Here is a 13,073-nt window from a genome sequence, read left to right as displayed (position 1 = left end):
TGGCTATCTGGGCATGCGGGGAGTTGTAGTTTTGGAACATCTGGAGGTCCGCAGGTTGAATACCACTGTTAAATCAGACATTGACAAGTGGTGATGATGAAGGGGGTGGTGTGGGATGATGACAGGGTAATGATGAAGGGGGGGTGATGACAGGGTAATGATGAAGGGGAGGAATGATGACAGGGTAATGATGAAGGGGAGGAATGATGACAGGGTAATGATGAAGGGGAGGGATGATGACAGGGTGATGTATTTCCCACCCTAGGCTTATAGTGGAGTCAATAACTTTTCCTGGGTTTTTGGGGTGAAATTAGGGGCCTCGGATTAAATTCGGGTCGGCTTATACACGGTAAGTGTCTCAACTGCATAGAAAGGAAGAGGAAAGATGGACCTACATGCGGGGGATACTGTTCATCTGCTGTTTGGTTGATCCGATCTTGCTGTGACTTTCTGCTGTGTTAAGAGCATGAAGAGCTATTCACATACTGTAGATAGAAAGACATACAGAAGTCTCCATATAAATTACATATATATATTTTTTCTGTCTAGGAGTGAGTTTCTACCTGTGGTTTTAGATAACTTTTCAGGATAAGCTGTAATGTATGTATGTAAGGAGTGGGACTATTTCTGGCCAGTATATAACTTGTTTATGGCATTCATCTGCTAATGTTTAGTTGTCTTTAACTAGTGCATGGAGTCTAGCCTTTGTGATGAAGGACATTATAGAGAAGTCTTGATCAAGTTGTATAGAAAAATAGCAGTGATAGTACTCACCGTGGCGGCTAAAAAGTGGGACTTTAACAGGCTTCCTTAAAATCCATATACCGTGTGGCTATAGAGGGAGTCTGTGGTCAGCATAATTCTAACTGAAGGAGAGGCGACTTCTGTTTCACGTTCTGACCACTTTCTCAGGCTTAGAGAAAGCAGGCAGACCGCAAAACCAATGTCGCCTCTCCGCTAGTCAGTAAGGGTTATGCTGACCACAGAATCCCTCCATAGATACACCGTATATGGATTTTAAGGGTGCCTGTTAAAGTCCCACGTTTTAGCCGCCATGGTGACTGCTTTCATTGCTGTTTTTTCTATTAGCTTACAAATGCAAAGTGCTACCTTTTCTGTTGTGATCTTCAACTGTCCGCATTTTTATTGACCCCAGACTGCCTTGTTAAAGGGGTTGTGTGCTGCCCTAATTTTCGGAGCTCCGCTCAGTGTCCGGAAGTTCATTACTCCGAACGCTGTGTGCGGGCTTCCGTGTTCGCGGCCGCCGGGCGTGACGTCACGCCCGGCCCCTCGCCCGCCCCCTCATGACGTCTCGCCCGCCCCCTTGTGATGTCCCCCTTCCCATAGACTTTCGTTGAGGGGGGCGGGCGAGACGTCACGAGGGGGCGGGCGAGATGTCACGCCCGGCGGCTGCGAACACGGAAACCCGCACACAGCTTTCGGAGTAATGAACTTCCGGACGCTTTGAGCTGAGCTCCGAAAGTCAGGACCACGCACAACCCCTTTAAGTGTTTGTATTAGGGCTGCACAATATATCACAATCGAATTGCGATGATTGCAGATTGCGATATAAAAATTTGGCCCTTAGCAAAATTTTGCTATTATCTAGCTGGGAGGAGAGACAGTGGGCTGCATGCCTGGAAGCCGAATCAGAGCAAACAAGGGAGCAGAGTCGAGCTCCAGCGGCGGCTGTATGATGTGCTCCTCTGCGGTGCGGTCCAGGCCCTTCACTGTCCCAGGAGCCGTGCGGCGGGTGTATGAAGCAAGCTCAGGAGCTGAGCACGCTTCATACTGGCTAATGCCGAACATCACCGATCCAGATGATGTCTGGCATAAACCATTTAGATGCCAATTAAAGTTGATTTCAATGTCTAAAATGCTGAAATCAAGTACCAGTAGCTCAGTGGAGCTCATTGGGACACCTGCGGCAAAATCCACAGGTCCCGATCAGCTGAGAGGACGGGCAGGGGTTCCCTACCTTCGTCCTGTCCGATCGACACTCCAATAATGCAGGGAGCCTCAGCAGCCTGTAGTAATGGACAACCGATAAAACTGATAAATGCTGTGCTATAGGCTCCTATGGCACAGACAGCATTGTTCAGTGTCTACAAGATTGCATCAAATTGTCTCCATGGCATATATTATTTTCCGTGTGGGGGGGGGGGGGGGCATCGATATAGCCCAAGGGCCCAAGCCCAAGCGCAAGGGCCACCAGGGACACCTCTGTTAATACAGAAACTTTTATACTCTCTTTATAGTTTTATATGTCTCTATGTAGTCTTTTCGCTTCTAACTTTCTCCACCCTCCTTCCCCTTTTCAGCCCCTATTCCTCTCCCTACTCCATCGACTTCTATAGGCAGTATGTAACCTGATCTCAATTAAATGAGTAGTGCAGTGAAACATACTTTATCCCCTTTCCAAAGGATAGGGATAAGTTATAGATCGTGGGGGTCTGACCGCTGTAAAGTTACAGGAGTTCTTTAGTGAAATATAACTTATCCCCTGTCCATAGGATAGAGGATAAGTTATAGATAGCAGGAGGGGTCCGACCGCTTGGACCCCCTGCGATCTCCTAAACTGGGCCCCAGCAGGCTGCCAGAAGTGGCTGTTCCGACCCCTGCAGGAAGCAAAGGCTGACAAGCCCCCTCCATGCATCCCTATGAGATAAATGGAGGGGGGTGTTGGCTGCCACTCCGTGCGGGGGTTGGCAAGCCCCCTTCCAGAAAACTGTCCGGGCTCTGTTCAGGAGATCTTTAACTTATCCTCTATCCTTTGGATAGGGGATGAGTTATCTTTCACTAAAGAACTGCTTTAACTTCTCCATCTTGTAAATACATAAGGTACTTGAACTGTTTTTCTAGTTGAATGATGAGTATGTGGGTGGAAGCAGGAAAGGAGCTGGATAAATGGAGAAAGAGACATATTTATTTAATAAAATGCATTACAAAGTTTATACTTTTACTTATATTGCTGATTTATATTTACGCAGAGTTTGTTGACCATTTAAAGGGGTACTCAGGTGGAAAACTTTTTTTTTTTTTTTTTAAATCAACTGGTGCCAGAAAGTTAAACAGATTTGTTAATTACTTCTGTTAAAAATGTTAATCCTTCCAGTACTTATTAGCGGCTGTATACTACAGAGGAAATGCTTTTCTTTTCAGATTTCTCTTCTGTCACGACCACAGTGCTCTCTGCTGACCTCTGCTGTCCATTTTAGGAATTGTCCAGAGCAGGAGAAAATCCCTATAGCAAACAGATGCTGCTCTGGGCAGTTCCTAAAATGCACAGCAGAGGTCAGCAGAGGGCACTGTGGTCATGACAGAAGAGAAAACCAAAAAGAAAAGCATTTCCTCTGTAGTATACAGCCCCTAAAAAGTACTGGAAGGATTAAGATTTTTTAAATAGAAATAATTTACAAATCTGCTTAACTTTCTGGCACCAGTTGATTTAGAAATTTTTTTTTTCCAGTGGAGTACCCCTTTAAGCTCCACATTGTTAATGGACACTTGTACATATTAATGCTAGTGTATGAAATAGAGACACATTGCCGTGTATGGTTACAAAACACTACTCTACTTCAACACTTATAGAACACAATACAATAATACCACTTGAGAGCTGACATCCTAACATTTCAATGTAATGGTTTCAGCCTCTGTCAGATGGGGTAGATGTACTTGCTACTATCATCTCAGGCTTTCTACTGCTTTGTCACATCTTATTACAGACAGGGCAACACTCCTGTTTTGTCTCATTACCGAATTTCCTATTGCACTTTGGTTCCGTTCCGTCTCCACTGCTGCCACTCATCTTGTATGTCTCTTGCTAACATGAGACAAGGTGAGAAGTATTTGTTTTAAGATGTAACAGGGATCTGTATCACCAGAGAACATTGTTTTAATTTTGTCCATCTCCTTTCTTTATGTTTAAGGCTGGTAATGTTTCCATCTGCCTCTCTCTAAAAGAGGGTTAACATCTCATCTGGTACATGAGCTGAATTTACATCATCCCTGTCTGTATGTAGTTCATTTATATATAGCACGTCTATTTAATACATTTATAATTTGGTGGTTTTGATTGATGAATCTATGTTTGTGTCTTAAAGGGGTATTCCAGCCATAGACATCTTATCCCCTATCCAAAGGATCCTGCCACTGGGACCCCCCGCAATCTCTGTGCAGCACCCGGCATTCTCTGCTGTGAATGGAGGTGGCTTGGCGTGACGTCACAAGGGTGCGTGAAGTTACATCAAGTCTCCAGTCCCGGAAACACAGAGGTTTTTTAAGACTTAAGCAGCAGCCCAGTAGAGAATGATGGGTGCTGCAAGGAGATCATGGGGGGGGGGGGGTCCCAGAAGCGGGGTCCCCCACGATCAGACGAGATAAGATGTCTATGGCTAGAGGATGGATAGGGGATAAGATGGCTATGGCTAGAATACCCCTTTAAGGATCAATAAGCCTTTCCTTTTTGTTACAATATCCTACTGTTTTATACATATTGATACATATTGGGGGAAATTTATCAAAGGATTTAGACAGTTTTTTCCCGTCTAAGACTGTCGCACAGAAAGTCGCAGTCTAAGTACATGCAACTTTTTCTTTAGAGGATTTTTAGTTCATGATGTATTTTAGTCTATTTTAGATGGAAAAATGCATTGGTGCTGAATTTATCAATTGTGACTTTTCGGCGAAAATTCGTATCGGACGAAAATACGCTGAAATGTCAGACCATGCTGAAGCAGGTTTAAATACAGTCTAAACCGTAGATCCCGAAGTCTGTGCGCAGAATTTATCAATAGCCGTGCAACTTTTGACAAATTAAGCGCACAATAGACCAGCCTAACCCTCTGTAGGTTGGTCTATATTGATCCGGAAAATAGACAATTTTGATAAATCCCCCCCCCCCCCCCCCCCCATTGTCTTTTTCTTTTTTTATTCTGGATATTAAAAGAAAACGGACAGCCTGTTCACCTGCATTAAACCAATACACTGGGTTAAACTGCTGGTAAACAGTAGTAAAATGATGTATTACTTACCTAAATGGTCCCCGCGTTGTGAAGATATGGCCCCTGTTGCTAGAATGCTTAGTATGTTTAGTGTGCAATGTATGCCACACTATGCCCACCTATCTAATGCATATTCATTATTCTTTACTCTAACATCCTATTCATTACAGCATGAAAGTGCAGGGTTACCAAATATATTTATTTTTTAATTTATATTTTTTATGAAAAATGGGAGTGATTTTTATTTGATACGGGTATATTTTAATAAACATTTGGACCTTTTTTTTTACCCTTTTTAGGTCTCTCTAGTGGACTTTTCTAAGCAATTGCAAAGCAATGATCAGTGAGATCTGTGCTCTGCTAGTATAGTCTGCCTGAGGCAGCTCCACCTGGGGCGCAAGGGCCAATAGGTACGCCTCTGCTAATACAGTAAACTTTTATATTCTCTTTATAGTTTTACAGTCATGGCCGTAAATGTTGGCACCCCTGAAATTTTTCAAGAAAATAAAGTGTTTCTCACAGAAAAGGATTTCAGTAACACATGTTTTGCTATACACATGTTTTTTTTTTCCCCCTTTGTGTGTATTGAAACTGATCCAAAAGAGAGAGGAAAAAAAGCAAATTGGACATAATGTCACACCAAACCCAAAAATGGTCTGGACAAAATTATTGGCACCCTTAACTTAATATTTGGTTGGATACCCTTTGGAAAAAATTACTGAAATCAGTCGCTTCCTATAACCATCAATAAGCTTCTTACACCTCTCAGCCGGAATGTTGGACCACTCTTCCTTTGCAAACTGCTCCAGGTCTCTCTTATTGGAAGGGCGCCTTTTCCCAACAGCAATTTTAAGATCTCTCCACAGGTGTTCAATGGGATTTAGATCTGGACTCATTGCTGGCCACTTCAGAACTCTCCAGCGCTTTGTTGCCATCCATTTCTGGGTGCTTTTACGTATGTTTGGGGTCATTGTCCTGTTAGAAGACCCAAAATCTCAGACGTAAACCCAGCTTTCTGAGACTGGGCTGTACAGTGCAACACAAAATCCATTGGTAATCCTCATTTCATGATGCCTTGCACATATTAAAGAAACACAATGCCAAAGGCAGCAAAACAAACCCAAAACATCGTTGAACCTCCACCAAATTTCACTGTAGGTACTGTGTTCTTTTCTTTGTAGGACTCATTACGTTTTTAGTAAACAGTAGAATGATTTACTTTACCAAAAAGCTCCATCTTGGTCTCATCTGTCCACAAGATGTTTTCCCAGAAGGATTTTGGCTTACTCAAGTTCATTTTGGCAAAATGTAGTCTTGCTTTTTTTTATGTCTCTGTGTCAGAGTGAGGTCCTCCTGAGTCTCCTGCCATAGCGTTTAATTTCATTTAAACATCGACGGATAGTTCATGCTGACACTGATGCTCCCTGAGCCTGAAGGACAGCTTGGATATCTTTGGAACTTGTTTGGGGCTACTTATACACCATCTGGACTATCCTGCGTTGACACCTTTCATCAATTTTTCTCTTCTGTCCACTCCCAGGGAGATTAGCTACAGTGCCATGGGTTGCAAACTTCTTGATAATGTTGTGCACTGTGGACAAAGGCAATTCTAGATCTCTGAACATGGACTTGTAACCTTCAGAATGTTGATATTTTTCCACAATTTTCAGACTCAAGTCCTCAGACAGTTCTCTTCTCCTCTTTCTGTTGTCCATGCTTAGTGTGGTACACACAGGCACACATTGCAAAGACTAAGTGAACTTCTCTCATTTTTATCTGCTTTCAGGTGTGATTTTTATATTGCCCACACCTGTTACTTGCCCCAGGTGAGTTTAAAGGAGCATCACATGCTTGAAACTTAATAATAACTTATTTATCCATTTATTCGCAATTTTAAAGGGTGCCAATAATTTTGTGCAGCCCATTTTTGGAGTTTGGTGTGACATAATGTCCAATTAGCTTTTTTCCTCCTTTTTTTGGTTTAGTTCCAATACATACAAAGGGAATAAACATGTGTATAGAAAAACATGTGTTACTGCAATTCTTTTCTGTGAGAAACACTTAATTTTCTTGAAAGATTTCAGGGGTGCCAACATTTACGACCATGGCTGTATATGTCTCTATGTAGTCTTTTCACTTCTGGCTTTCTCCACCCTCCTTCCCCTTTTCAGCCCCTACTCCTCTCCCTACTAAATTGACTTCTATAGGCAGCATGGAACCTGATCTCAATGAAATGAGTAGTGCAGTGAAACATAATTTATCCCCTAACCAAAGGATAGGGGATAAGTTATAGATTGCGGGAGTCTGACTGCTGGGAAGTTAAAGCAGTTCTGTAGTGAAAGATAGGGGGGGGGGTCCGACCATTTGGACCCACTGCGATTTTCTAAACTAGGCCCCGGCAATCTGCCGAAGGCGGCTGTTCTGAACCCCGCAGGAAGCCAAGGCCTACAAGCCCCTTCCATGCATCCCTATGAGATACATGGAGGGGGCGTGTTGGCTGCCGCTCCATGCGGGGGTCGGCATGCCCCCTCCCAGCAGACTGCTGGGGTCCTGTTCAGGAGATTGCGGGGGGTCCAAATGGTCGCATGCCCCCGCGATCTATAACTTATCCTCTATCCTTTGGATAGGGGATAAGTTATCTTTCACTAAAGAACTGCTTTAACTTCTTCTCCATCTTGTAAATACATAAGGTACTTGAACTGTTTTTCCAGTTGGGTGGAAGCAGGAAAGGAGCTGGATAAATGGAGAAGGAGCCACATTTATTTAATAAAATGCATTACAAAGTTTATTTTTACTTATATTTCTGATTTATATTTACGCAGAGTTTGTTGACCATTTAAAGGGGCGCTCCACTGGAAAAAAAAATTCTAAATCAGCTGGTGTCAGAAAGTTAAACAGATTTATACATTACTTCTATTTAAAAATATTAATCCTTCCAGTACTTATCAGCTTCTGTATGCTCCACAGGAAGTTCTATTCTTTTTGAATTTCCTTTCTGTCAGACCACAATGCTCTCTGCTAACACCTCTGTCCATTTTAGGAACTGTCCAGAGCAGGTTTGCTATGGGGATTTGCTTCCACTCTGGACATTTCCTAAAATGGACAGAAGTGTCAGCAGAGAGCACTGTGGTATGACAGAATGGATATTCAAAAAGAAAAGAACTTCATGTGGAACATACAGCAGCTGATAAGTACTGGAAGGATCAAGATTTTTAAATATAAATAATTTACAAATCTGTTTAACTTTCTGGCACCAGTTGATTTAGAAAAAAAATGTTTTCCAGTGGAGTACCCCTTTAAGCTCCACGTTGTTAATAGACACTTGTACATATTAATGCTAGTGTATGAAATAGACACATTGCCGTGTATGGTTACAAAACACTACTCTACTTCAACACTTATAGAACACAATACAATAATACCACTTGAGAGCTGACATCCTAACATTTCAATGTAATGGTTTCAGCCTCTGTCAGATGGGGTAGATGTACTTGCTACTATCATCTCAGGCTTTCTACTGCTTTGTCACATCTTATTACAGACAGGACAACACTCCTGTTTTGTCTCATTACCGAATTTCCTATTGCACTTTGGTTTCGTTCCGTCTCCACTGCTGCCACTCATCTTGTATGTCTCTTGCTAACATGAGACAAGGTGAGAAGTATTTGTTTTAAGATGTAACAGGGATCTGTATCACCAGAGAACATTGTTTTAATTTCCTCCATCTCCTTTCTTTATGTTTAAGGCTGGTAATGTTTCCATCTGCCTCTCTCTAAAAGAGGGTTAACATCTCATCTGGTACATGAGCTGAATTTACACCATCCCTGTCTGTATGTAGTTCATTTATATATAGCACGTCTATTTAATACATTTATAATTTGGTGGTTTTGATTGATGAATCTATGTTTGTGTCTTAAAGGGGTATTCCAGCCATAGACATCTTATCCCCTACCCAAAGGATGCTGCCACTGGGACCCCCCACAATCTCCGTGCAGCACCCGGCATTCTCTGCTGTGAATGGAGGTGGCTTGGCGTGACGTCACGAGGGAGCGTGGCATTACATGATGTTGCCAGTCCCAGAAACACGGAGGTTTCCGAGACTTAAGCAGCAGCCTGGTCGAGAATGACGGGTGCTGCAAGGAGATCAGGGAGGGGGTGTCCCAGAAGCGGGCCCCCTAACGATCAGACGATGGGATAAGTTGTCTATCGCTAGGGGATGGATAGGGGAAAAGATGGCTATGGCTAGAATACCCCTTTAAGGATCAATAAGCCTTTCCTTTTATTTACAATGTCTTACTGTTTTATACATATTGGGGGAGATTTGGAGATTTATCAAAGGATTTAAAAAAAAATTTCCTGTCTAAAATTGTCGCACAGAAAGTCACAGTCTAAATACATGCAACTTTTTATTTAGAGTATTTTTAGAACATGATGCATTCTAGGCTATTTTAGATGGAAAAATTCATTGGTGCTGAATTTATCAATTGCTGAAGCAGGTTTAAGTACAGTCTAAACCGTAGATCCCGAAGTCCATGTGCAGAATTTATCAAGAGCCGTGCAACTTTTGATAAATTAAGGGCACAATAGACTGGCCTAACCCTCTGTAGGTTGGTCTATATTGATGCAGGAAATAGACTGCTTTGATAAATCTCCCCAATGTCTTTTTCTTTTTTTGATTCTGGATATTAAAAGAAAACTGACAGCCTGTTCATCTGCATTAAACCAATACACTGGGTTATACTGCTGGTGAACAGTAGTAAAATCATGTATTACTTACCTAAATGGTCCCCGCGTTGTGAAGAAATGGCCCCTGTTGCTAGAATGCTAAGTAGGTTTAGTGTGCAATGTATGCCACACTATGCCCACCTATGTAATGCATATTCATTATTCTTTACTCTAACATCCTATTCATTACAGCGTGAAAGGGCAGCGTTACCAAATATGTTTATTTATTTTCTACCCTTTTTAGGTCTCTCTAGGGGACTTTTCTAAGAAATTGCTGTGACGGATCCTAGAGTCACCCTACCTACTTGGATGGACTTTAGGACATCACTATTTGTACCCCTCAGTTGATGTTGTCCAGTGACATAAAGCTCAGAATTAAAATACTTTTATTTACTGTTTTCATACCCTTTCTGCACGCGGGACACTTTCTGTGCACAATACAAGTTTTTGCACATGGTCTACCTTTTGCACACTGTCGACCTTTTGCACACTGTCCACCTCCTTTACACAATACACATTTTGCACATGGTTCACATTTTGCACACAGTCCAACTTCTGCACACCTCCACCTTTTGCACTCAAGGCACTGTATAGGGAGAGCTAATCAACTTTATTGGATTATCTCCCAGACTGACTGTCACCTTTATTGTCTTTACTGACCCTTCCCCCTGTGATGCCCTTCCTATAAAAGAAGACACTTGTTCCACAATAAAGAGTTCTGATTTTATACCTAAAGACTGGTGTTGCCTGGTTCTTTGGGTACAAGGATGCAATAATCTCTAGTTCTGCCTGGGGATATTGCCTGTGATGTGCTGGGGCTTGTCATTCGGAAGAAGAAGTCACTTTTGGCAGTCCGTCACAATTGCAAAACAATGATCAGTGAGATCTGTGCTCTGCTAGTATAGTCTTCCTGAGGCAGATCAACCTGTGGCAGGCACAGAGGCCTATGACTGCCATAAAAACTGTTCTACCCTGGCAAATATGTTGTAGGGGTGTTTTTCGGAATTCCAACCTGTCAGGCGAGCATTTAGGTGCCTTAGTTGCTACTGATCACAGCACTTAAGGGATTAAACCGGACATCGGTAGTTTCTGTTATTAACTGTGATTCCTGTGCTCACTTCATAGACATAATGCAGCACATGAGGTAAGTGTATAGCATGGTGCATTAAGGCGCAGACAGCCATGCTGTACATTTACATCCAGTGTTTGGTAGAAGTTAAACAGTGGACTAAGTGACAATCGATATTTATATCTAATACTTATGTGTTCAACATTACTTTTTTAGTATTTATTTACAAAACCAATCTTCTTGTGCTGTTTTTAATAGGTTCACAGAGTTTTTGGATCCCTTCCAGCGTGTTATCCAACCAGAAGAGATCTGGCTGTATAAAAATCCCCTGGTACAATCAGACAACATACCTACACGACTGATGTTTGTAAGTTAAAATCTGCTACAAGTAAAATGTCACATACACATCATTTCATTTTTAGGTCCAAAATTTTGTATTACTTTTGTTGTGTTCGATAATAAAATTCTGTTGCTGACTTTAATAAGAGGTTAAAAGGGTACACTCTGCCCCTAGATTTCTTATCACCTATCCAAAGAATAGGGGAAAAGATTTCTGATCGTGGGAGTACCGCTGCTGGGGACACCCACGATCTCTGTGCTGCACCCAGCGTTCTTTTAGAGCGCCGGGTGCAGCGCTGGAAGCTTGTGAAGTCAAAGTCACACCACGCTCGTGACACCACGGCCACTCCCCCTCAATGAAAGTCTATGGGAGGGGGCGTGACATCTGTCATGCCCCCTCCCATAGACTTGCATTGAGTGGGCGTGACCATGACATCACGAGTGGGGCGTGACTGTGATGTCACGAGTTTCTGCCCCGCATCGCCAGTCATCCGACACGGAGTGAAGTTCGCTCCATGCACCGGATGTCTGGGGTGCCACAGCCGAGTTCAAGGTGGTCCCCAGCGGCGGGAACCCCCGCGATCAGACATCTTATCCCCTATCCTTTGAATAGGGGATAAGCTGTCTAGGGGTGGAGTACCCCTTTGAAGGATATGGGCACCATTTGAATTCAAATTATCTTATTTTTACAATATATTTTTTATTATATTAAAAAATATATATATAGGTCTTTTCGTTTCTCCTCTTCTGCAGTCTTTTTGTTTTCACATATAGTGCTGGCTTCTATATCAAAACAATGCACATTTAAAGTTTACCTGTCGCTTTAACAAACTTTTGACATTTCCTAGAAAAATGTCAAAAGTTTTGATCAGTTTTGTTCAGACCCCAACTATTTGATAGAACAAGCAGGGAGAAAAGTACGGCTGACTAAGGCAATTCATTAGACTTACACTGTAAGCTTGTCTCGCTTAACACGCTCTTCTAGCTGGCTCTAGATATCAGTCTCAGTTTGACCCTCAGACCCCAACTGATTAAAACATTTGACCTGCCTCTACAACATGCAAAAAAAAAATAACACAGTTTTTTCTTCTTTCTTTTTTTACTTTTTTTTTTTCATTATTTTTTGTTTATGTTGACTTTTATCCAATTGTTCCGTTTTGTACAGGCCATTTCATTTCTGACACCCCTGGCTGTGATTTTTGTGGTGAAAATCATCCAGCGAACAGACAGAACAGAGATCAAGGAAGCCTGTCTGGGTAAGCAGTATTTAAAGACAATCTAATTTTATGTAAGGATAGCGCCAGCAATGGTCCATTGATAGAGACACAGTAAACCATGATTCCAGTACATGACTGTGGCTTTAAATTACATTGCATAGTTTTTTAAGTTGAAAAAAGATGCTTCAGCTTCACCACCTCTCAGATCAATCATACGTTATATACGTCATTCATTGGTAAATTATTTATAGGGCTCAATGACTTTTCTCATTAAATAAACATTTGGACCTTTTATAACTCTAAGATAGTATCTGCCATTACTACCCCTTGGGGTATGGTTTTCCATAGTTTCATTACACTAGCGGTATCCTTCCTATACTGACGTCTGAATCCCTTACTTAACATGTAATCAATGCCCAGTGTTCTATTATACAGTTGTTTAAATGAATAAATCATGTAGCATTACTTTGTATTGACCACACATTCACCTATACATGTAAATAAAATCACCTCTAAGGTGGTTTTAATTAAAGGGGTATTCCAGGCAAAAACTTTTTTTATATATCAACTGACTCCGGAAAGTTAAACAGATTTGTAAAGTACTTCTATTAAAAAATCTTAATCCTTCCAATAGTTATTAGCTTCTGAAGTTTTCTGTCTAACTGCTCAATGATGATGTCACGTCCCGGGAGCTGTGCATGATGGGAGAATATCCCC

At 41.9% G+C, this 13,073-nt stretch overlaps 1 protein-coding gene across 4 annotated transcripts in view; it reads left to right on the top strand.

Annotated features, from left to right (window-relative positions):
- PLPP4 (phospholipid phosphatase 4) overlaps nt 1-13,073 on the top strand; it is a 216,043-nt gene that overhangs the window by 115,704 nt on the left and 87,266 nt on the right. For all 4 annotated transcript variants that reach the window (XM_056529752.1, XM_056529754.1, XM_056529753.1 and 1 more), the window contains exons 2-3: nt 11,059-11,167; nt 12,305-12,395. In XM_056529752.1, the coding sequence (XP_056385727.1) occupies nt 11,059-11,167; nt 12,305-12,395 (200 nt within the window). The remainder of the gene's footprint in view (nt 1-11,058; nt 11,168-12,304; nt 12,396-13,073) is intronic.

Source organism: Hyla sarda, chromosome 7 (genome assembly GCF_029499605.1).
Source record: "Hyla sarda isolate aHylSar1 chromosome 7, aHylSar1.hap1, whole genome shotgun sequence".
Taxonomy (NCBI): Eukaryota; Metazoa; Chordata; class Amphibia; order Anura; family Hylidae; genus Hyla; species Hyla sarda.
Note: the sequence above shows the minus strand (reverse complement) of the source record. Positions and strands in the feature narration are given on the sequence as shown.